This window comes from Sminthopsis crassicaudata, chromosome 1, assembly GCF_048593235.1.
Source record: "Sminthopsis crassicaudata isolate SCR6 chromosome 1, ASM4859323v1, whole genome shotgun sequence".
NCBI classification, from domain to species: Eukaryota; Metazoa; Chordata; class Mammalia; order Dasyuromorphia; family Dasyuridae; genus Sminthopsis; species Sminthopsis crassicaudata.
The window spans coordinates 51,766,122-51,789,727 of NC_133617.1; the positions used below are offsets into that span (position 1 = coordinate 51,766,122).

A 23,606-nucleotide genomic window follows, 5' to 3' on the forward strand; every position below is an offset into this window, starting at 1 on the left:
ATGAGTTTCTCCCTCTTCCCCCCATCTTGAAAGCAAGTGAAACTGGAAAAGAAGAAGAGATCACTCATTTCAGCAAATATTTATTAAAGGACCACTTTATGCTGATTCTGAAGCTATAAAGACGAAATCCAAAGAGATCCTTGTCATTAAGGAGTTTACGTTCTACTGAGGAGAAATACAGGAAAAGTGAAGGGGAAGGGCATCAACAACTGAGGGGGGGGGGCTAGATTTCATCCAAAAGTGGTCACCAGAGTGATCCCAGAAGCCCTAGAAAAGGCATTTCATGAATGCTTGAGATACAATGAAGAACTGACACAACGTTGAACTGAATGACTTCCCAAGGTCTCCCCCTTTGTGATATTCTGCAGTCTAAGGGTCCTCCTGGCTCTGACACTTTGTGTTCTAAAGCCCCTCTGGCTCTGACAGTCTAGGCTCTTAGAATTCTTATTAGGTCTGCCAGTCTGTTATTGTACAGCCCCTTACAACTTTGACAATTTGTTCAGCGGACTCTTCCAGGTCTGATATTTCAAATTCTAAGAGCCTAAGTGGATTCAAGTCCTCCCCACTCTGTTGAGAAACAACTATTTTGAGGAACACCATTCAATAATGTTTATGAATCGCCTAAAATGTCTACATTTATTAATCACCTACACTGTGGGTATGAAAAAGCTGGACTGATTGTGTGTTCATAAGCCTCAGACTTTATAGGATAATATACTGGCAAATACTGTAAGGGTCACTTAAGCCTAATCTCATTTTATATCTTGAGGACAAGAAAGGTTTTCTCTTTCTTTCTTTCTTTCTTTCTTTCTTTCTTTCTTTCTTTCTTTCTTTCTTTCTTTCTTTCTTTCTTTCTTTCTTTCTTTCTTTCTTTCTTTCTTTCTTTCTTTCTTTCTTTCTTTCTCTCTCTCTCTCTCTCTCTCTCTCTCTCTCTCTCTCTCTCTCTCTCTCTCTCTCTCTCTCTCTCTCTCTCTCTCTCTCTTTCTTTCTTTTTCTTTCTTTTGTATACCCAGCTTCCATTACAGTGCTTGGCACATAGTAGGTGCCTAATAAATGGTCACTGATTGATGAGGAGGCTCAGAGAAAGTGACTAGCCCAAATTTGGAGGCCTCTTTCTACAAACCCAGTTTTTCAGTATCAGCTATCTTAAATCAGGCATTAGTTTTTCCCAGTCTGGGCAACAAGAGTTTTTCCTGCCTCTTCTCACTTCGGTTTCCACTTACTGTGCTACACCCCTGGGACAATATTTAAGAACTCTGGGATCCCTCAATCCGTCCAGTTCCTTGTTCTAGGATCTAACAGTTACATACTAGCAAGGTTTCTGAAATGTTTTTCATCTTCTTGAAGATGAGCTGGGTGTCTCAGTGGATAGAGCACCGGGCTTGGAGTTCGGACCTGAATTGGAATCTGGCTCAGACTCTTACTAGCTGGGCAAGTCACTTAATCTTGTTTCCCTCAGTTTCCCTATCTGTAAAAGGAGTTGCAGAAGGAAATGGCAAACCACTCCAGTAATCTTTGCCAAGAATGCCCAGATGGGGTCAGGAAGAGTAGGTTCTGAATCCTAACAACAGTCCTCTCCCCCACGGCTTAAACTCACCTAGGTAAAACAGTTGATATTTACTCTTAGCCAATACCCGCCCCCAATACCGAAGGTCTTGCTGCTTTTCTTTACCCAAAGGGCTTACCCCGACCCGCCGCAGTTAAAGACTTTTCGTTGAGCTCTGGGTTGTCCTCAGTCAGGTCTCCAGTGACCCAGCACAGTCTAGGGCTGAGGGTTTTTTTTGGGGGGGATTGAGTTTTCGACCTCCGTGCCTGTAGTTTAACCCCTCCCTCCTCACTGAACCCAGGGAGTGGAAGAAATTCCTCAAATATTGACCCAAGTCCTCGAAGCTTGGGCCCGGGTTAGGAGGAATTCGCCTCCCCCGCCTCCTACCCGGAGGCACTGCCCATTTCTCGCCAGCCTTGCCCCCGAGAGGGGTCATATCTGGCTCCAGACCTTGGGCCGCGGAGCCAGGATCCGGCGGGGTTTCGGGAAAGGGCCAGAACGCCCAGATCCCTTTTGCCAGGCTCCTAGGTCTTCCAAAAGCGCAAACCCCTTGATTCAGCGGAGCCGGTGGAGAAAGAGGCTAGGCCTGGGGCTGGTCAGGCGCGTTCCAGGGACCCTAAGCCAGTCTCCCCTCCCTCCGGGCTCTTTATAAATGAGGTGGTTACACCTTAAGATCTCTGGCCCTAAGAGATTCTTGTGTTTCTGTGCCGGGGAAGGCCCGGCGCTCCAGGGCTGGACCCTGGACCCGCTTCAGCTTCTCTCTTTGGGAAAGTCCCGCCAGGCTCCTTAAGCCTTTAAATCGCCTTCTAGAGGCTGCGGATATCGCGGAGCCTTGAGCTCTCCCGGATAGAGACTCTTCCTATTATGGGATTAGGACCAAGGTTAGGTTCCCGAGTTAGGTTCTTTAGCGGTTCTAGCTGATCCAGATAGCCCCAGGGGGCCCAGCGGTGGAGGAGGGTGCAGGCAGGAGGCCGGAGGGTGGGGGGACGAGTCGGGAGACTACGTGCGTTTGGGAGGCGCAAAGCTGTTGGAGGCCCCGCACGGGGGGTAGAGGTTGAGTTCTTCTCTCTTCACGCCGGGCCCTCGCCCCATCTAGGGTCCCGGAGAGAAGTAGGCAGGTGAGGTGGAAGTGTACTTCAGGCGGCCTCTGCTCCCGCCATACTTCCCCTCCCGCCCTCCTCGGGGACCTCACGACTCCCTTTCACTCTTTAAGCCGATCGCCTGCCGGCTGGGTGAGTGGCGCCTCTGTAGTGTTAGGGCCCCGGCCTCCACCCCCTGGCCCCCGGGTATCGGCGCTCTAGCCTGGAGCAGAGGGAGTGAGGGAGCCCGGACGCTGGACAAAGAGCGGCTTGTCCAGATACTGGAGTCTGCTCTCTCAGAGGGTGACATCAACTTTAGGCTAGGGCCCGGGTGGGAAGGGGCGGGAAGGAGACACCCAGGCTTTTCCCGGATGGCTTGACTGTGTCGTCCAGACGCAGCCCCGGAGACACGTGCTACCTAGTCCTTGGATCTCCCCCCTGGAAGCACGACCCCGAGGTTATTACCCCGGAAAGAGCCCAGTGGCCCCAAAGCAGCCTTGCTTCTGGAGTTCCGGAGTCGTCGGGGAACGGTCTTTGCGCAAAGCTGATAGGGTCTTCTCCCGAAGGACTAGTGGCCCCCCAACCCTGCTTCAGCTCAGAAACGGGCGAGGCGCCCCTGGGGGTAGGAAGTGGGAGGGGGGTAAGGGGCGGCGCAGAAGAAACTTTCCCTCTTAAGCCCCTGAGGAATGTCGGCGGATTTCCTGAAATCCGACCCCGAGGCCGCGCAGCGTTCCCCTGCCCCCCTCACCTGGACTAGCTCTCGGGGTGGGGTGGGGGTGGGGAGCGCTGATTTGGGAAAGGGAGACGGTTGCTGGCCAGAGGGGAGGCAGCTGCTGCGGCTGACAGGAGGAAAGAAGAGCTCACCTGAGCCCAGGACCATGGAATTTAGGGTCCCTTTCGCTGCTTCCCACCTACTTTTCGATCCACATTTGACCAGTCCGGGAACAAGAGAAACTGAGGCAGGCAACATGGGAACGCTTCTTCAATGCCTTCTCCAGACGCTGTACTGCAATCACGGGGACTGGGAGGGGGTGCCTGAAAGGGAGCTCTGTTTGGGGGCACTCCTCCAGTTCCGAGCTGATGATGAGAAGAACAGGGGGAGGCCGCGAGCCCTGGGGAGACCGAGGGCCATGCAGCTCCTGATCCCGCTCCCCGCTGCTTTGGGGCTAGACAGGAGACCAAAGCCAGATGTGCGGGCTTGCAGGTTACATTCCAGCTGCGCCCGACACAGCCGCGGCTGATTAAGCCATCTGGGGACTGGGCGGGGGGAGATGAAAGGCGGGAGCTGGGCTGGGGGAGGGGGTAGTACACCCGGCCTCCCGCTTGAAGCCTGCCCCTTTTCTCCCCCCCCCCCCTTTCTCCGCTCCTCTCTTTTTCCTCTAGCGGGAGGCACCTCTGGAGGCCTCTGACCTGAGGCATCTTTGAGTATAGAGTCAGAAGTCTTGCCCCCGAGATGAAGGGGCAGCACCTGCGCACGTGGCTGACTGGAGAATCCCTTTGGCTCCGGGGAACAGCCCAGAAAAGGGCCCCTGGCCAGCTCTGCCCTGACCTGGGACCACCTAGTCCGGTTCTGGGGCTCTCGTGTCAGACGTCCCTACACCGGCCCGGAGCTTCTCTTTCCCGAGGGAGGGAAGGAGGCGTGAAGGGAGCTTCCTTTGGGAAGGGCTCCTCAGTGCTAGGGCGGGGAAGACCGGCCGCTTCCTGGCGTCCAGGGCCAGTTCAGGACAAATTGCAAGGTACAGATGTGTTGGTATGGTGGTGGAAGTAAAGGAAGGATTCCTTCGGGGCGAAATGTCCCTATCCCTCGCTCCTCTCTCCCTGCTCTCAATTTGTCATATTACCCCACCCATTCATCCGATTTGGGGGTTCAAGGCACGGCCAAGAGCCGTCCTCTGGCCCTGGTCCCCTCCCTTTTCTCCTAGAGTTTCGCTGTTCTTCTGGAAGCAGCTAATGGAAACCCCCGGCTTCACATGCAGGAGTTAGGCAGGGGCCAGTGAAGCCAAAGGAGCATAAATGGCATGCCCCCGGCCCAAGAGGGGTTCCTAAACTCCTTTCTAGCCTCCTCGTGTCCTCCAAATTCTTTACCTCCCGGTTTCTGGTCTCCATCTCTCCCCATCCCCCCCCCCACTGTCTCCCAGGCTCCCTTGCTCAGGGACGATGACGTCACACCCCAGCCCCCCGCGCGCCCCTCACTGAGCTGCTGGTTCTGTCTCTGGTCAGACCCCACGCGCCCCCGGACCCCGATCCCCGCGCTCGCCATGGCTGGCGCTGAGGTCCCGATGCTACTCCTGCTGCTGTACCCCGGGCTGCTGCCGATTGCCACGGCCGCCGGTGGGGACCCGTTCGCGCAGCAGCTGGGCCCCACCAGCTCGTGCCAGCTGCAGTGCAGCCTCTGGACTCCTCGCGCGGGGGCGGCGGTGCAGGTGAGAGGCGCGGGGCTGGGTAAGGACGAGGGCCCCCACCCCCACCCCCGGCCGCGCGCCGGATTGCAGGCCCTGAGGCTCGGGCCGGAGCGCGTCCCCTTCCTTCCCCATCCCCCCCCCCCCAGCTCCGCGTTTGCGGTGGGAGATCAGGCCCCGGGGCGGGGCGGAGCCGGGGGGGGGGCAGCGCTGGTCCGGGGCCCATCCGGGCCCCCGCGGCCATGGCGGGCTAGGGCGCCCCTTTCACCCTTCTTGTTGCCCAAAGGAGGAGCTGCAGAACGCCTGCGCCCGGGGCTGCCGCCTCTTCGCCATCTGCCGCTTTGTGACGGGCAGCACCGAGGCCAACGTCACCCTGGCCGAGTGCAAAGCAGGTGATGAAGACTGGGGGGGGGTACCCGGAGCGGAGCAGGGAAGGAGCGGAACCCTCCCGGCCCCACTGCGGCGATGGGGGGGAGCCGGGGCGGAGGGCGGTCACTACCTGCGGGGTGGGGAGACCTCGGGCGACGCGATTCCTCTCCGAAGGCCGCGGTTCTGGAAACAAAGGAGGGTCTAGGAGAGAGGCTCCCCGAGTTCCCTTCCAGCCCCGGAGAGCCCGGGAGCGAGTTCCCAGCGCTCAGTGAGCGCCAGCCCGGGGAGGGAGGCTGCGAGGCGCAGGCTGAGCAGTCATTGAGAATGGTCCCCGTTCATTCCCGAAGCCTGTCTGCAGGCCTATGAGCGGGCTCCGGAGCAGCTGGCGTGCACTGAGGGATGCTTGAGGCAGATGCCCGGCTTGCCGAGACCTTCATTTCCTCCGCTCCCCACCCCTTCACCTTCGCCTCCGCCTGAGTACCACAAGGTGGGAAGACAGGTCCCTGGAAAACTTGCTTCACTTCTGCGCAGGGTACCGGGGAAGGGGCCCCTCGGAGACAGCTGGAAACCCGCTAATAAATGGCCACGCCACTTCCTGCCCTCGTCCTCAGTGTCCCCATCTGTAAAATGGGTGCGGATAGGAAGCTCTCAGCTCTTTCATTTCTGACACTGTGGAAGGATGTCTCTTCCAGCTTTGCTTTGGGCTTAGAACATCTGACTCCGTCTTCCCTTCAATTTTCAGTCAGCCCCGGCAGGAGGGTTTCTTCTACCTCCCTCCCCCTATCTATCCCCCCTTTATTCCCATGATTCCTGCTTTATTCCAGACCTCCACAGCTCTAGCCTGCACTATGGTAACAGGCTTCTAAATGACCTCTCTGCCCCCCCACCCCAACCAAACAGGCTGCTTACAAGCGTTATACCAAGCCCGGTTCTGCTCAGATACTCTCTGTTTGATCCTTCTGGGCTCCGGGAGAAAGTTTATGGTTCCCAGTTTGGGAGTTTGATACAATCTTCCTTTCTCATTTGTACTCTTCCAACATCCTTGTATATGTCCAGCAATTCGGCCCAGCTGGGCTCCCCCCAGTGAAAAAGATTTTCTCTCTTTCTTTGACATATATATATATATATATATATATATATATATATATATATATATACACTATATATATACAGAGAGAGACAGAGAGAGAGAGAGACAGAGAAAGGAGAGACAGAGAGAGAGAGACAGAGAGAGAGACAGAGAGATGTAGATGTCTATAGCTATCTCTATATATCTTACCTATCCTGAAGATCCAGTTCAGCTCCTCTCTCCTCTAAAAAGCCTGTCCTATTTAGCTGCTTGATTTTTTTGTCTCCTTTTCCTCCTTCCCACAGAGACCAGTGCCTCCACCAGACACCATTTCAGTGATGGAGGTCTTATCCAATCTGTGTAATAAGTTGATCAGCTCAGCCCAAAGCTTCATCTCTTCCACTTGGACCTATTACCTACAGGCAGATAATGGGAAGATGGTAGTTTTCCAGGTGAGAGTGGAGAGAAAATAGGTGGTGAGCTCCCCGTCCTTAGAGGTATCCAAACAATAGCTGGACAAACCCGCATGAATGATGTAGAAGGGGGTTTCAGGGTTAGCTGCTCTTTAATGTCCCTCTTGACTCAGATCCTGTGATTTTAGAGTGGGGAGAGAGCTCACTGGGAGGCTGGGTATGTGTTCAGTGGGTTCATGGGAGGGTATGTTTAGAGCCCCAGGCCCGTTCTGCTGCAACCCTCTGACCAGTATTCCCGGCCTGTCCTTTCCCTCCTGGCTAGTCACAGCCTGAGATGGAAGCACCCTTGTCAGAAGGAACCCAAAAGCACGCCGAGGGAGCCGAGGATCTCCATTCAGGTGAGAAATGGGGGCAGCTCTCCCCAAGCATCCTCCTTCCGTCCCCCCAGAGCCCTCACTTAAATCCAGGTCTCTTGCATGTCATGACATCACTGCCCAATGTCACGATCCTCCTCGGAGCGAAGGACAAACAACAATCCTCGGAGCAAAGGAGGCAGAGGCTGTGGGATCTAGACAATTGGTCGCTTGCAGCTATCTGCTCTGCCGGTCCCACTTCCCAGAATCTCCAGCCTTGTCACCCAGAGTCTAAGGCTTTGGGCTCTAGACCCCAGGTCTCCACAGTGTGATTGAGTGTCAGACAGAGGAATCCAATAGCACTCACTCTTTTTGCTGTCCTAGGTCTTAAAGAGAAAAAAGTGAAGATTAAAGACAAGATGTCCCAGGAGACCTCCACTGGCCCGCAGCCAGAACACAACTTCCTGGGCTGCATGTCCAAGTAGGTACAGGGCTTTAGGGGGCAGACCCTTCTTCCTGGGCTTCAGTTTACTCACCTATCAAAACAAGGGGGTTGAACTAGATGTCCTCAGAGGCCCCTTCCTCTGTCATGATTATAGCTCAAAAAAGCCAAGAGCTCTGGGTTCAAATCCTGTCTCTTGTTTACTATCTTACTTTGGACAAATAATTTGACCTCTCTAATCCTCATCTCTTATCTAAAAAATAGGGCTACTCTGATCACTCGGAGATGGGGGGAAAGTGAGTTATTATATTACTCTGACTTTCCCCTTAGACTTAGCTTGTGACCTGTCTTTATCTGTTCGCCATGATTAATTGGGAACCGACTTATTTCAGGCTCCCTCCCTTGATTAATAGTTATCTCTTCCCCAAGTTTATAGAATATTTTATTCAAATATCTTGATCAATACCTTGCTCGAAGGAGTCACCCTTGGATCTCTCAGTCCACAAAGGGGACAGAATCATTTCAGGCCCCCCACCCCGATTAATCTCTTCCCATCTTTATAGAATGCCTTGTTGCTCAAAGGAATCACCTTTAGGTTCCCCTTCCACCGAGGGGAGCAAGCCATGCCAGCCCCTGAGCTTGGTTCTGTTCCTTTGATGTGTTGTTGGCCTGACAGAAAAGGGCCCGGCCTTTCCCCCTACTCTTGAATGAGTCAGTGCCATCTTTGGGGGGCTGGGGTCTAGGCGCTCTGGACTGCCCAAGTGGATCCTGGCTTCATGCCTGCTCTTCTCGGTGCTTGTCATGCTGTGGCTCAGCTGTGCCAGCCTTGTGACTGCACCAGACCAGCATATCCGGAACCAGGTATGTAGGCTTGGGGAAGGGGGAGGGGAGATACCTAGAGGGCTTCCCGTTACTCCTCTGACTTCCCAAAGGTCTCAGCCATAGTCTTTCTCATGCCCATGATTTTTTTCCTCTTCCTTCTCTACAACCTGGATTTCTCCTCTTCTCCCCTTGCCTTTTGAACCCTAGGATTCCCTATTTAGAAGTTCCCTCTGAGAAAGTTGAGTCCAGCCCCTTCCGCAGTGTAGGATCCACGACAGGGGACATCTCTGCTCCCTAAGGAAGGGGAGTTCATAATCTCCTGAGGCAATTGGTCTCCTCCTCCCTGAGGATTCTGTTCTCTTCCTTTCCTACCCACCCCCACAGCCACTGAGCCTCTCTGGGGAGAAGAATTACCTGGATGAACTGGAGTGGCCCTTGGCTCCAGGTCCTGCCTCCATGGTATCTGTAGCTGTGGAGTCTCGGGGAGCTGGCTCCTTGCCCCTAAAGGTGGGAATGGACCTTACAGCTCTGTAAATCCCTGGAGCTGGAGTTGTCCCTTTCTGCAAACATCCGTCCACAGAAGTCTCAATGATAAGGGAGAGGGAGAGGGAGAGATTTGGGGCTCCCATCTCTCTGGGCCATGAAGACAGCTCCCCTCCACTCTGCCCAGAACCCCCTGGGTCTAGAAAAGTCCCCTCAAGGAATAATCCCCAAATAGGCCCCCTCTTCTCCAGTGCCTGCTGTTCAGGGATGTGTAGGTATGAATGGGGGGGGGGGTTTTGATCTGAGTTGGGATAGGACTGGAAGAGGGTCTTGGCTTCCTGCTCCCCCCCCTCCTTTCCCCCTTTAGTCATCCCACATTACTCCCAGCCCAGTGTAGCTCAGCATGTGAGTTTTGGCCCAGTCCTCCTCCCTTTCCCACCCCGAGCCACTCACCCAAAGGGCATCTGGACCCAGTCAAAGCTGATTTCTTTTCCTTCTCTTCCCATTCCCTTCTCCCTTCCTTCCACTCTAGATTAATTTATTATTATTTTCTAACTTGTGACCCTCTGCCCTTCTGACTCGTTTTCTCCCGTTCTCTTGGACTAGGCTTAGTTGGGGGAGGGATGAGTTCTTGGGACCCCCCCACTCCCCGTCTACCAGTCAGTGACACTAGACAGCTAGCTAAAGGCTGGAGTGGGTGGGGCTGTTGCTGGGGTGAGAGGAATAATAGGGAGTGAATAAAATCTTTATAACTGACATTTTGAGTCCAGAATTTGTGGTTGGTGATGTGTGTGTGTGTGTGTGTGTGTGTGTGTGTGTGTGTGTGTGTGTGTGTGTGTGTGTGCCTGGGCCATGAGGCTGGGACTTAGGAAACAAAGGCACCAATAAGAGAATTTCCAATGTTCGGGAATAACCCCTTCCCAGCCATTCTTGTGGCTTAAACCCCAAAGTATTCAGCCCATGGCACGGCCTTGGTGAGGGAGGGAGACAGGCCGGAGGCGTCTCGGAAAGGTCATCCAGGCCAGTTGTCAACTAGCCCTCTGTGCCGGGGAAGGCAAGAAACGAGTTTGTCCCCTCAAGGAGCTTCCAGTCTCATGGGAAAGCCATCCAGGAGACTGTGGGAGAAGGCAGTCTCTGAGGAAAGGGCTAGGAAGGCTGGGAACTGAAATACTTCCTTCGGATTCTATGATGTGGGGGCATCTTTCGGGAGCTCAGCATTCCCCCGAGGACCCCAGAGCGGGAATATGCCCCGGATTCTAGAGAGAAAGGGCGTTTCCTTGTTTTGTGTCACTTCCCATTTGGTGCTTTGTCCCCAGGAGGGGGGTGTTTTTTGGGTGGCAGTGGGTGTTGAGTGCCTAGGCCAGTGTCTGAGGCTGGATTTGAACTCTGTTCCTCTGGATGCAAGGGCTGGTGCTCTATCTGCACACCTAACTATTCCTGTAATCCATTTAAGTTGCACTTTCCTACCGTCTGCCTAGGAGCCAAGAGGAGCAACCTTAGAGCCCAGGGTCCATCTGGCAAACAGAGGAACAAGAGGGGGAAATGATTTGCACAAGATCACATGGCCAGTAAATGACAGAACCAGTGTCCCTTGACTGCAAGTCCAATCCTTTCTCCAGTCATGGAAGGGCAGCTGCTCCTGGGGAGAATTTAGGAGTGGGATCTGGGACACACAGACTCTAGTCCTAGCCCTGCCCCTGCCCACCTTTCCCCACCCCCGCTCAGTTTCCCTATCTGTAAAATGACAAGATTGGATTAGGTGAGCTCTACATTCTCTTCTACCTAAAATGTTTTGCGTGCCTTCAGGACAGATTGGAGAGACTGGGGAGGTTTAACTCAGAGAACACTTGGTGAGGGGGTAGGGGGAACATTCTAGCTATTTTCAGAATCTGAAGGGCTGTCGCGTGGAGTAAAAGGTTTAGACTCATTCTGCCTGGCCCCAGAGGGAGGAATGCGCAGTGTGTGTGTGTGTGGGGGGGGGGGTGCAAAGAGATAGGCTCTGGGAAAGAGAGCTGTCCAGAGTGGAAGGGGCTACCTACAGAAGTAGTGAGCTGACTGCTCCTGGAGGGGTTCAGCGAGAGGCTGCATAGTGCAGATTTTTCTTAGGACCCTCCCAGCTCTGACATTCTTTGTTCTAAGGGCCCTCCCAGCCCTGACATCCTGGGTTTTTTATTCTAAGGTGTTTTTTCTCTTTGACATTCTCTGAACTATATACTAGAAGTTTTGGACAAAATTCTGAACCATCTCTGTTGAAGGAACGCCAGTCTTCCTGGATGACCACTTCTGGTGCCTTCTAACCCTGGAGGGGAGACTGAAGCTGAATGACTCAGCTGTCCTTGGTCATCCTTGTGTGTATGTGTGTGTGGGGGGACACAATAGGCAGAGACGACTCCTCTTCCTCCCTTTTCCCCCTCCTTCCCTCCCTCCTCCAGGCGGCTGCCTGCAGTATTTCTGGGAAAGTCTATCTGTCCCTTCCTCCGGCTCCCACAAAAGCTTAATATGCAATAGTGGGTGGTGGGTGTTGTGGCCATGGGCTGGGAATGCCCAGTGTGTCTGCATGATGTGGGAGTTGTCATGGTAACAGAAGGCTTGATTCCAAGGCAGATCAGCCGAGATGAGGTCCCGAGGGGAGGGGCAGATGGGGCCTCAGGGAATTCAGACCATTCCCAGCTTGGGATTTTGAGGCACAGACCACCAGGTAAAGGGCAGATGCCCTCCCCCGAGGTCCTCAGGGTACCAGGAAAGTGAGAAACGGAGTAAATCTGCAGAGAAGGAAAGATGTCTTCCATTGCACTTGAGAGCTCCAGGGTGGAAATCCAGGCCCCTGAGTTCTAATCCTGGCGGTTCCATTTGCCACTGGACGGGGGCTGATGCTCTTTGTCCCTCTCTGGATCCCACTGGCTCCACCCCTGTAGGTGTATGGCTATGTACACAACACAAAGGAACACAAGTGTAGAGATGCACAGGGAGTCACAAAAATTAATTAATTTTTAATTTAAATTTAATTTTAAAATTAAGTCTCAAAATTAATGTTCATAAACAAGTGCTGTGTGAACAAGGCATAAAGAACAGGAAGAATGCTTTCAGATTTGTGTTTTACAAATATTATCTCCTCTGATCTTCACAACCATGGAGGGTCACGAGCCCCATCTAACTATAGTACCATATGCTTGTATGTACACATGTTTGAAAAGAATAATATGTAACAATATATGAAATAGAATTAAGTTAATGATATATAATTATAATTAATTCTAAATTAAATATATAATGTGGCACATTAATTCACAATATAATTGTGATATATTAAAACAATGTTAGACAACAAGATGTTATGTATACACAATATATTATAATACACACATGGACCTATGTACATTTAGAAATATATATGTGTGTGTGTGTGTTTCATAGATCATCTGCACAATTTCTGGAGGCTCCCACACTGCCCTGTAGTTCTGGAGGACCCACGTTGTTGTTCCTTGTCTCCAGGGCACTCTGGGGCTAGTGATGAATCCAAGATACTGAGTGTCCGTGTATGTTGTCAGCCTAAGGGACCTCACCTCATCCCCTTGTGAACCGGCCCCTTTCAGCCACCCAGTGAAGTCCAAGCCTCCCCCATCCCAGCCCTCGCCATGTGGCCGGTGCCAGCCGCCAGAGAAAGGGGGGAGAGAGGCAGAGGCCGGGGGTGAGTCACACACTCAGACACCAAGGCAGCAGCCGCCTCCAGGAAACGGCCCTGGAGCCCAGGATCACAATACCTCCCTCCTCCTCCCCCCCTCCCCGTGCCCAGGGCCTCAGCCTGACATGGAGGACTGGCGTCTCCAGCCTGGACAGTTATCCTCTCAGATCTTCATTCCTTTTTCATCCCCTTTGGCAAACAGTTGTAGCTGAAGGTCCTGATACTTCTGTCTCAGCTCAGAACTCAGGATATAAGAATAGAGAATGTCAGAGTTTTTCATCTGGTAAAAGCTAGAACCTAAAATGTCCCAGCCAGACTGGAAGTTTGACACAGAATGTCATCATTGGGAGGGTCTGCAGAACATGAAATATCTAGGCTGGAAAGGAAGCCCAGAACATAGGAACCTCAGGAATAGGAACGTGGGGCAACCTCTCTTGGGCCTTTGTTTTGGTATTTTTTACCGACCAGACACCCAGGCCCAGCACGCTACTTGTGGTACCATGTGCGTGTATGTACACATGTTTGAAAAGAATAATACATGACACAGTATACAGAAGATAATAATAAGACTGGGCAGGTGGGTGAGGGCCCATCTGAACTTTGTACAGCTGATATTTGGTGAATGAACGAGTGAGAACGGTAACATGTACAAGCTTAGCATCTGTCCCCCTCGTTTTATGAAAGAGGAAATAGGGACAGGTTAGGAAATATGTTCACTCAAGGTGCAATAGCAAGTTAGTGTTTGAATCATTTTGGAACCCAGGTGTCCTGGCTCCCAGCCCAGATTTTCCTCATCTCTTTCCCCATTCAGCATCCTTATATATTCATTATTGGTTGGCTGTTGTCCTTTGTGCTTGAAGAGGACTAAAATAACATCACTATGTTGGGGTCAAAGTTCAGGGTATCCATCTAGGGCCAATCAGACCAATACAAGCTCGAAAGGCTTTGCCCTAAATTGGGCACAAAGATGAAGTCTTGGAGTGAGGATGTGTCTAATTTTGAACATTTCACATTTCCAAGAATGTCTTGGAGCGTGTGATCATGTACATCTATGAGAGACCCTGGTCAGTGGCTCAGGGATAGACTCTATACAAAGAAAGTCAATCAGTCTTTTCAAAGAGGGAGGGAGAATCTGACTCTTCTGATTACAGAACCGAGGCTCCTGTCTCCTCCTAAACTTGGGGGCCTCTAATTCTGGGAGAGCCACATCTGCCTTCTACCCTGCCCCCGCCCCCAGACCTCCACACATTCCTCCAGAATAATGTAGGGACAGGAAGTGGAAGGGAAGAGGAGGGAAGGTTTATAGTCTTGGTCAGTCCCCCAAACCTGGGCTGCCCCCAGAGACCAAGCTGCAGGTATCCTGTGAGCAGAGGGCAGCCTGGAGTCAGCCATCTGGTTCCCAGACTGTTCCTTTTCTAAAGAAAGGGGCCCCTCCACCTGCTCCTGGAGACATCTGCAAGGCTGGACAATCGGTGGGGCCAGTGTTCTTGCAGAGGAGGGATGCTCTCCATCTCTGTCTGTCTGTCTGTCTGTCTGTCTCCTGTAGACCTTACTAGATTCAGCCTGATAGTGGTAAAGTGCTGGACCCAGAGTGGGGAAGACTTGCCTCTGATGCAAGCTCTGGGACTATGGGCTATTCATTTAATTTTTATGAGCTTCTATTCCTTCCTCCTTCCTTTCCCTTCCCTTCCTTTCCTTTCCCTTCCCTTCCTTTCCCTTCTTTCTTTTTTTTTCTTTCTTTCTCTCTTTCCTTCCTTCCTTCCTTCCTTCCTTTCTTCCTTCCTTCCTTCCTTCCTTCCTTCCTTCCTTTCTTTCTTTCTTTCTTTCTTTCTTTCTTTCTTTCTTTCTTTCTTTCTTTCTTTCTTTCTTTCTTTCTTTCTTTCTTTCTTTCTTTCTTTCTTTCTTTCTTTCTTTCTTTCTTTCTTTCTTTCTTTCTTTCTTTCTTTCTTTCTTTCTTTCTTTCTTTCTTCCTTCCTTCCTTCCTTCCTTCCTTCCTTTCTTTCTTTCTTTTTTATTTCTTTCTCTTTTTTTCCTAGCATCTTCAGGGTTTTTGAGTTTCATTTTTAAAAAAGAAGAAGGCTGGAATAAATGAACTTGAAGATCCCTTCCAATTCTAAATCTGTGACCCTCTGCAGCCTTGTTTGTGCATCCTACACTGTCTGGTACCACTAGCTTTCAATACGTTTGAATAATTTATGGTAGCATCTTAGACCTGGAAAGGGGAACATGCAGTATTAGCCTCCATCTGACCAGAAGCTCTCTCATTATACCCACGAGGGCATCCTACTTCCACTTTCCTTTTAAGACTTCCAAGTCTGTGTGACACTGTCAGCTCCTGCTCAGCCTATATAAGACACATCTTCTCTTTCCAACTAGGACCTTTTCTATGACCCAACAACTCCTCAGTGTGGCATACAAAGCCCTCTGCCATCTAATTCACACCTATTTTTCATGCCTTAACTTACACTCCTCTCTTCACATACTCCATAATCCAACAGCAAAGGCAGCTTGGCCCTACAGTGGTTGGAGTATCTCCCTGGGAGATAGGTGCTATTATCCCCATTTACAGCGAGGAAACTGAGACACATAGAAGTTAAGTGACTTCTCCAGAAACTTAGAGTTAATAAGTATGTGAGGTCAGATTTGAACTCAGGTCTTCCTGAATCCAAACCCAGCATTCTATCCAACGAACCATCTAGCTGGATGGATAACACTTGGCACCTAACTGGATGTTGGGGAGAATTTGGGTACATGGAAGGGTGGTAAGACCCTCAATAGTAAAAGTGCAGTATGGAGGAAGGGAGGAGTTTAGGAAAGAAGAAAATGAGGGCACTTTTGGATGTTTGAGATGAGTATGGGACATCCAGATGGAGATGATCTGTAGTCTTCTGGTGACACAAGACTAAAATGCTGTATGGATAGGACTTGATACTGGAGCCCTGAGGTCACCAAAAAAGTGAGAAGAAAGAGGAGGAGAAGGAGGAGGAGGAAGAGGAGGAAAAAAGAGAAGGGGGAGGAGAAGGAGTAAAAGCGAGAGAGGAGATAATAATAATAATAATAATAATAATAATAATAATAATAATAATAATAATAATAATAATAAGAAGAAGAAGAAGAAGAAGAAGAAGAAGAAAAAGAAGAAGAAGAAAGAAAAGAGAAGATAAGGGGGAAGGTGAGGAGGAAAGAAAAGGGAGGGAGGGAGAAAGAGGAGAGAGAAAATAGAAGAGGTGGACAGGGAAGGGAGAGAAGAGAGAAAGTAAGAGAGAAAAGAAGAAAAAAGAAAGAAAAGAAGAGAAGGGGAATGAGAAAGAGAGTGAGAGAGAGAAAAGAGAAACTATAGAGAAGAGGGGAGGAGGAGGAATAAGAGAGGGAAAAGGAGAAGAGGAAGAGGAGGAAGAGGAGAAGGAAGAAAGGAGGAGGAGGAGAAGAAAGGGAAGAAAAGGACAAAGGAAGAAAGGAGAAAGAGGGGAGAGAAGGAAAGAGAAAACGAGAGAGAGAAAGGGAGAGAAAAGAAGGAGAGGGGAAGAGGAAGAGGAGCAGGAGAAAAGAGAGAAGAAAGGAGAGGTTGGGGAGGAGAAGGGAGAAGTTGGAGATACACACACATTCACACACACACGAGTATCCAGTTCAGAGCCAGTACAGAAGCCCATTCATGTGAAGAAAAGCGTGGTGGTGGTCCTGTAAAAGGAGGCTGAGAAGCAGTCAGTGAGGGAGGGGACCAGGAGAGAGAGCGGGTCAGGGAGGTCAAGAATTGATCATGAGAGCAGGGGCCAGTCTGAAGCTAAGAGCTCAAGGAGGAGGAAGACTGAGGAGAGGCCATTGGGTCTAGCAGAGAGCAGACACTGTCCAGTGGTGAGGCGGGAGAAGTGAGTGGGGGATTCGGGAGTAGAGACAGGCGTTGTTTCCAGGAGTTTGGCACTGAAAGAGAAAAATGGAGGGCGTGGCGGCCCGGTGAAGGTGTTGTTTTTAGTGTGCTTTTGCTTTTTTTTTTTTTTTTTTTTTTTGATTTTAAATTAAAATTTTTTTTCTTTTGCTTTTAAAGTAGAGGCTGGATTTACTCCAGAGATTGATTACTTCTTTCTCAGAAAGAGGAGCAAAGGAGGAGAGGGGAATAAATGTTCTCAGGTCAGGAGCAGGTGAGATGAGAGGGCTCACTCTCATTAAAGAAGGAAATACATCTGTTGAGAGAAAGAGAGGGTGGGGAAGGTGCGGAAGGCTTGAGGAGAGAAGACAAAGTTGAGAACAGTCGCTGGGAGGGCTGGGATGTCTAAGGATCCCCCCGACTCCAGGGCCAGGTCTCTATCCACCAGCTGCCCCTACCCTTTGTTTTTGAAGAGGAACGATGACATCATGAGGTGATCTCTTGACTTGTGTGTGAATTGGATTTAAGTGAGACACAAAGTCATCAGTCTTACTCTCTCCTCCATCCAAGTCCAGCGTCAGGACAAAAGTCAGTTTGACCAGAGAAGGTCCAGGACATGGTGGAGGTCCTTAATGTCTTCCACTGTCTGACCAGAGCCTAAGCTCTTCACAGCATCTGCTCCAGTCTCCTTCCTGGCCATTGGAACAAATTGTCTTCATTCTGTCTTCCTTGCTTCTTTAACCTCTGATGGGCTTGAAGCCGGTTGGTCACTTTCTCCTGGGTCAGCCATCCGCTGATGTGGATTTACTGGAGTGTGGCCATGTCAACCCTTCAGCTTCTTGGAGCCACGGCTGAGAGTAGGGTAAAAATGGACATCAAAGGTGGTTGAGTAGCTCTGAAAAGAGCCCTCACAAAGAAAATCAGTGAAGAATACAACTTTTTCCCTGCAGTAGGGAGGTCCTAGTTGGGATTACATAATATTAGTTTGTGGTAAACCCAATCAACGAGATGATTCGGCTTCCTCCAGCAGCATTCAGCTGTTTGGGAGTAGGACAAAAGGAGAACAGTGGGGTGGTCTATGGTTGAGGATTGGCAAGTAGAGAATAGAGCTGGGGCAGGGGGATGAGGAAATCAGGGATGGAAGGTCATGTATTTTTGAAAACTATAATAGTATTTTATTTTTCCAAATACATGCAAAGACAGTTTTCAACGTTCATCTTTGCAAAATCTTGTGAAGCTTTTCCCCTCTTTTCCCTTTTCTCTCCTCCCCAAGCAATCAAATATACGCTAAACATCTGCAATTGTCCTTTTTCCCCCACATAAAATAAGTGTCATTTTGACTTTATTTAAGGAAAAATCGAGAAGAGGGAGAAACACTAGTAATTTTTATAATACATAGAAGACAAGTTAGATAGCACTACAAGAAAGGAAGAAAAAGGCTGAATATTACCAATGTGTTATATACAGTTCTATGAATTCATAGCTTTTTAACAGTTTGTCATTTGCATTACTGTTTTAGCAACTTCATGCTCAGCAGAAGTCTGGGTTATGGATCACCAAAAAAAAAAAAGTATATCACAACTACCATGAAAAAATTCACAAGAAAATCACTTTCAAATAAACCAGAAATATGTATGTGTGTAATTCTTCTAAACATATTTCTATATTCGGAGGTCAATGGGCGTCAGTCATTTTTCAGTTGTGTCCAATTCTTCATGATCTCAAAGACAATGTATAATTGAGTTGAAGAATTCTGCTAAGGGAAGGAATGGACTGGGAGAACAGGGAGAGGTAGAGGAGTTACAGGTTATGGTGAAGCAGAGATTAGATAAGGAGTAAGAAGAGGGGCACATGAAAAGCTGGGAGATGATGATGTGAGGGGGGAGTTTCAGAGTTCAAAATCATGGAAATTGTAGTTTTATGAGTAATGGTGGTCATGGGGCGTGCTGAGGCTGATGTACTACAAGCTCAAGGCCTTGGAAGGGACATCAGTGTAGATATTGAGGTAGTGGGCTGAAAACTGGACTCCATCAAGAACACTTGGGTTCAAGCTATTCTCTGACTGTATTGTGTGATTTTGGGCAAATAGCTCAATCTTTCAGTGATTATGATTTCTAAAACATTTGTACCATTGTTACCTATGTACTTTGAAATCAAAGGTCTGGACAATGTACAGATGGCATTAAATAGTGCTTTCAAAACCAATTTATTTATTTTTCAATATTATTTTATTTTTCAAAATCCATATAGTTTTCAACATTCATTTTTTAAAAATAAGTTTTTAGTTTTCAAAATATATGCAAAGATAGTTTTCAACATTTATCCCTGCAAAACCGTATGCTCCAAATTTTTCTCCCTCCCTCCCTTCCCTCCTCTTTCCCCAAGACAGCAAGCAATTTGATATAGGTTAAATATGTGCTATTCTTTTCTTTTCATTTTATTCATTTACTTTTGCATTTCAATAGTTTTATTGAAAGATCCCTTTCTTAGTACCAGAACATAACTAGTTTGTTAGATTACTTCAGCCAACCTAAGTTTGTACTGATGAATTAATTAGAAAGGAAGTTCTTCAATGAATCAGGTGTTTAGGAATAATTGAAGAGTGCATTTGCAGAAAGCTTTACAAAATGAAGCATAAGAAATAAAATATACTGTGCTTCTTCGATTTATCTTTAAAGGGAAGTTTTTTGTTTGTTTGTTTGTTTTGTTTTGCTTTGTTTCTGGTTTGTTTGCCACAAATGATGTCAAAGAGAAATTTGAAATAGTTATAGTTATTGTGGAAGTTAAACTATGTATTGCACTGATTAATTATATGCTTTCCCAACTCTCTATATGTCAATTTAGACTCATTAATCTAGTTGTAGGTTAAATGCTCCAACTATCACACAGTCAATTAAATTTGTGTAATTCTTTTAAACATAGTTCCATATTTGTCATGTTGTGCAAGAAAAATCAGACGAAAAGGGGAAAAACATGAGAAAGAAAAAAAAAGGTGAAAATATATTTAAATCCACTTTCATTCTTTGTAATTTTCTCCCTGGACATGGAAGGCTTTCAAAAGCATTTAAAGATAAGATCTCATTTGGTCTTTGCAACATCCCTATGAGGCAAGTGCTACTATTAGTCTATTTATTTATTTTTATTATAGCTTTTTATTTATTTACAAGATATATGCATGGGTAATTTTTCAGCATTGACAGTTGCAAAAAACCTTTTGTTCCAACTTTTCCCCTCCTTCCCTTCACCCCCTCCCCCAGCTGGCAGGTTGACCAATACATGTTAAATATGTTAAAGTATAAGTTAAATACAATATATGTATACATGTCCATACAGTTATTTTGCTGTACAAAAAGAATCGGACTTTGAAACAGCGTACAATTAGCCTGTGAAGGAAATCCAAAGTGCAGGTGGACAAAAATAGAGGGATTGGGAATTCTATGTAGTGGTTCATAGTTGTCTCCCAGAGTTCTTTCACTGGGTGTAGCTGGTTCAGTTCATTACTGCTCTACTGGAACTGATTTGGCTCATCTCATTGTTGAAGAGGGCCACTTCCATCAGAATTGATCATCATATAGTATTGTTGTTGAAGTTACTATTAGTCTCTTTTAGAAAACTGAGGCTCAGAGAAATAAGTTAATTGCCTAGGGTCACACAGTTAGGAAACTGGTCAATGGTGGTAAAATCAGCCTAGGTGGGAAGAGAAGGTTGGGTAGAGGTCACAAAGTAGGGGGGTTCTTGTCTTGGAAAATGGCAATTGTGTTATGACTCACTGGGCTGGGAGCTCAAAGAGGATGAGAGACATGTTTTCTTTAATCCTTGTTCCCCCCCAAGTTCCTAGCATGGTGCTCTCAATCAGTAAACATTTATTAAGCATCTACTATGTGCCAGGCACTATGCTAAGTGTGGGGGATACAAAAAGAAACAACAGTTTTTTATTTTGGAGAAGCTTACATTCTAATGGGGGAGACAAGTAAATATATGCAAAACAAACTAAAGGCAGGTTGATTAGGAAATAATTAGCAATGGGAAGGCACTATAATTAAGAAGGGTTGGGGAAAGCTTCCAGTAAAAAGAAGGGATTTTAGTTGAGACTTAAAGGAAGCCAGAAAGGTCACTAGGCAGAACTAAGGAAGGAGAGCATTCTGGGGTATGGGGGACAGCCAGAGAAAACTGGTGCTGGCAGCTAGGTGGTACACGGGCCATGGAGTCAGGAGGACCCAAGTTCAAATCCAGTTTCTGACACTTGATACTGGCTATATGACCCTGGACAAGTCACTTAATCCTGTTTGCTTTGCCAAAAAAACAAAAGCAAAAAAGAAAATGACGGGAGCCAGTAGATGAGGGTTTTGTTCCTGGAACAGACAAGGTCAGTGTCACTGGGATTAAAAGTATGTATTGGCTGAATAAGTTATGATATATGAATATAATGGAATATTATTGTTCTATAGGAAATGATGAGCAGGAAAGACTTACATGAACTGATTCTGAGTGAAGTGAGCAGCATCATTTGTACACAGTAACAGCAGCACTGTGTGATGATCAACTATGACACACTTAGCTCTTTTCAGCAATACAATGATCCAAGATAATTCCAATAGACTTGAGAAGAAAATGCCATCTGCATCCAGAGAGAGCTATGGAGATTGAATGGAGAGAACATACTATTTCCATTTTTTTGTTCTCTTTTTTTTTCTTGTGGTTTTCCCCTTTTGTTCTTATTTTTCTTTCATAACATTACTAATATGGAAATATGTTTAAAATGATTTACATGTAGAGCCTATATCAGGTTGCTTGCTGTTTTGGGGAGGGGCAAGTAAGGGAGGGAGAAAAAAAAAATTGGATCTCAAAAATCTTGCAAAAAAAAGAATGTTGAAAACTACCTTTACATGTAATTGAAAAAATAAAATGCTGTTGAATTTTTTTTTTTTAAAGTGTGTGTTAGGGAGCAAAACTGGAAAGGGAGGAAGGGGCTAGGTGTTGAAGGAACAACTCATAATGAATGATTATTGAAATTGAAAGTGTTCATGAAATTTCTGCTGGAATACCTCTGGTAGCAGGGAGTTCCTTCCTTCTTTCCCTTCCATGGCTGGTCATTCCCTTGTTGGACAGCTGCAAGGATTAGAACTTCCCTTCCCTGGTTCTCCCCTCTGGAGAAACAACTCAGAATTAGGCTTCCCTATGTGACAGCTCTCCAGATATATGAGGAGAGTGATTATGTCTCCCCTCCCCACATCCCTCCCCTAAATCTGTCCTCTGGCTAAATCTTTTTAGAACCTCTAACTGATCCTTTAATTTCATGGTCTCCGGTTCCCACCCTATGCTGATTAGCCTCTTTTGGCTGTGGTCCAGTTTGTCAATCTGTTTCCTAAAATTCCTAAAATGTGTGGAAGTGAACACTCCAGATTAGATGATCTCTGAGGTTCCTTTGAGTCTATTCGATCTGACCAAGGCAGAAGGCAGTGTGGGAATCCTGGGACAATGGAAGCAAGACCCAGCAGCAGCTTCTTAGTGATCCTGAAAAGGGGCAGGAATAAGCATTTATCCAGTGCTTACTGTGTGCTAGGCAGTACTCTAAATGTTCTTACAAATATTATTTCCTCTGATTCTTACAAAACCCCTGGGACTAGACGCTATTCTTTTTACCATTTGAAGAAACTGAGGCAAATAATGGTCAAGATGTTTTTCCTGGGATCATTCTGCTAGTAAGTGTATGAAGCAGGATTTGAACTCAGGTCTTGTGGATTTCAGGTCCTGGTGTCTCTGGACGCTGTGTTAGCAGCAGATCCTCAGAGATGTAAGGCTGACGCATCCCCAAGCAGGGATTCCCTCTACAACACCCCCAACAAGTATATTCTGGTGTTGTCATGGAGACCTCCAGGGATGTGGAATTCATTTTTGCCCAAGCATCCACTTTATTCAACTTTGAGCACTTACAATGGTTGGGAAGTTTTTCTGACCTAAATACAGATCTTTTTCTTTTTTATTTCCTTTCAATTAAGCAGCAAGCATTTATTAAATTCTAGATGTCATGCTAAATGCTAGCGTTACAAAGAAATAAAAGGCAAAACAGTCCCTGCTTTCAAGTTTACATTCCTATTTCCATCAGTGATGGCTACTTCTGTTCTCTGGGGCTAAACAGAATGAGTTTAAATTCTTTTCCCCATGACAACCATTTAAAATATGAAAAATACCAAATATATCTCTCCTTTAGACTTCTTTTCACCAGGCTAAAGACCCCCAGTTTGTTTAACATCTTCATATGCCGTGGTCTCTGATTTCCTCACCATTCTAGTGACCCTCCCGTGGACACCAAACAATTTATCAAATGTATTTTGTAAAAAGTCACATTGCAAAGGGAACATAGGTTTTCAGATATGTTCAAAATAGGGTCATATTCAGCAGAGAAAGCATCTTCCTTATTTTGGTCTAACGCTGACTAAAGTTGAACTATCTTGTGCATTTTGTCATAGTTGATTCAGTTAGTTGAAGTTAAAGTCTACTAAGATTTTCAAATTCTTTTCTTTAAAAAAACCTATTTTTATTTATACTTTTTGATTTTGTTCCTTCTTCATTTCTAAATCTATTTTTTTTCCAGAAATCACCTTCGTGACATCCTTGGTCCCCTTTGAAAGTGAAGGATAGACAACTTCTACTTCACAAACCATCTTTTACAACAAAGAAATAAAAAAGAATTCCATAAATAGCAACTAATTTTGAAAAAAGAGAAAATTAAAAAGAATGTAATTTAGTAAAAAATAACATGCTTCAATTATGTCTCTCATGTAGTTATATATGACATATATATGCATATATAAAAATTTACATAATGTTCTACATCTATAGCCCCTTACTTCTGCAAAATAAGGAGGAATATTCATTTTCTTAACTCTTCTCCCTTCTGGATTTTTTCCCATGTTGCCTAGCTATAACCTCTATGGGAGAAGTTTAGGAATTCACAATTCATTTCTAGCTCTTTATCTCTGATGGTCCTTCCCGAAGAGGATCCTGATATCAGGGAGATGATGCCATGATATGGAAGTGAGTTGGTTTTCAGTGAAGAAGAACTGGGGCTTCAAAGTATCATGTA

At 47.3% G+C, this 23,606-nt stretch overlaps 1 protein-coding gene across 2 annotated transcripts; it reads left to right on the forward strand.

Moving 5' to 3' along the window:
* Positions 1–4,063: 4,063 nt before the first annotated feature.
* Positions 4,064–23,249, forward strand: TMEM59L (transmembrane protein 59 like). Of its 2 annotated transcripts, none has more exons than XM_074302805.1 (9): positions 4,064–4,361; positions 4,846–5,048; positions 5,311–5,416; positions 5,741–5,880; positions 6,768–6,914; positions 7,198–7,273; positions 7,613–7,709; positions 8,414–8,531; positions 23,115–23,249. In XM_074302805.1, exons 1-9 carry the CDS (start codon positions 4,079–4,081, stop codon positions 23,127–23,129), a joined length of 1,185 nt encoding a protein of 394 aa, XP_074158906.1. In that variant the 5' UTR covers positions 4,064–4,078; the 3' UTR covers positions 23,130–23,249. The 2 variants fall into 2 exon arrangements, with proteins under 2 accessions (XP_074158906.1, XP_074158897.1); XM_074302796.1 differs by lacking the exon at positions 23,115–23,249 and adding an exon at positions 8,877–9,731.
* The last annotated feature ends 357 nt before the right edge of the window (positions 23,250–23,606 follow it).

Coding starts and splice junctions, on each gene's coding strand:
- TMEM59L (XM_074302796.1), top strand. CDS start 4,079: ATGAAGGGGCAGCACCTGCGCACGTGGCTGACTGGAGAATCCCTTTGG. Junction 6,915..7,197: donor GGAAGATGGTAGTTTTCCAG/GTGAGAGTGGAG, acceptor CCTCCTGGCTAG/TCACAGCCTGAGATGGAAGC. Junction 8,532..8,876: donor ACCAGCATATCCGGAACCAG/GTATGTAGGCTT, acceptor CCACCCCCACAG/CCACTGAGCCTCTCTGGGGA.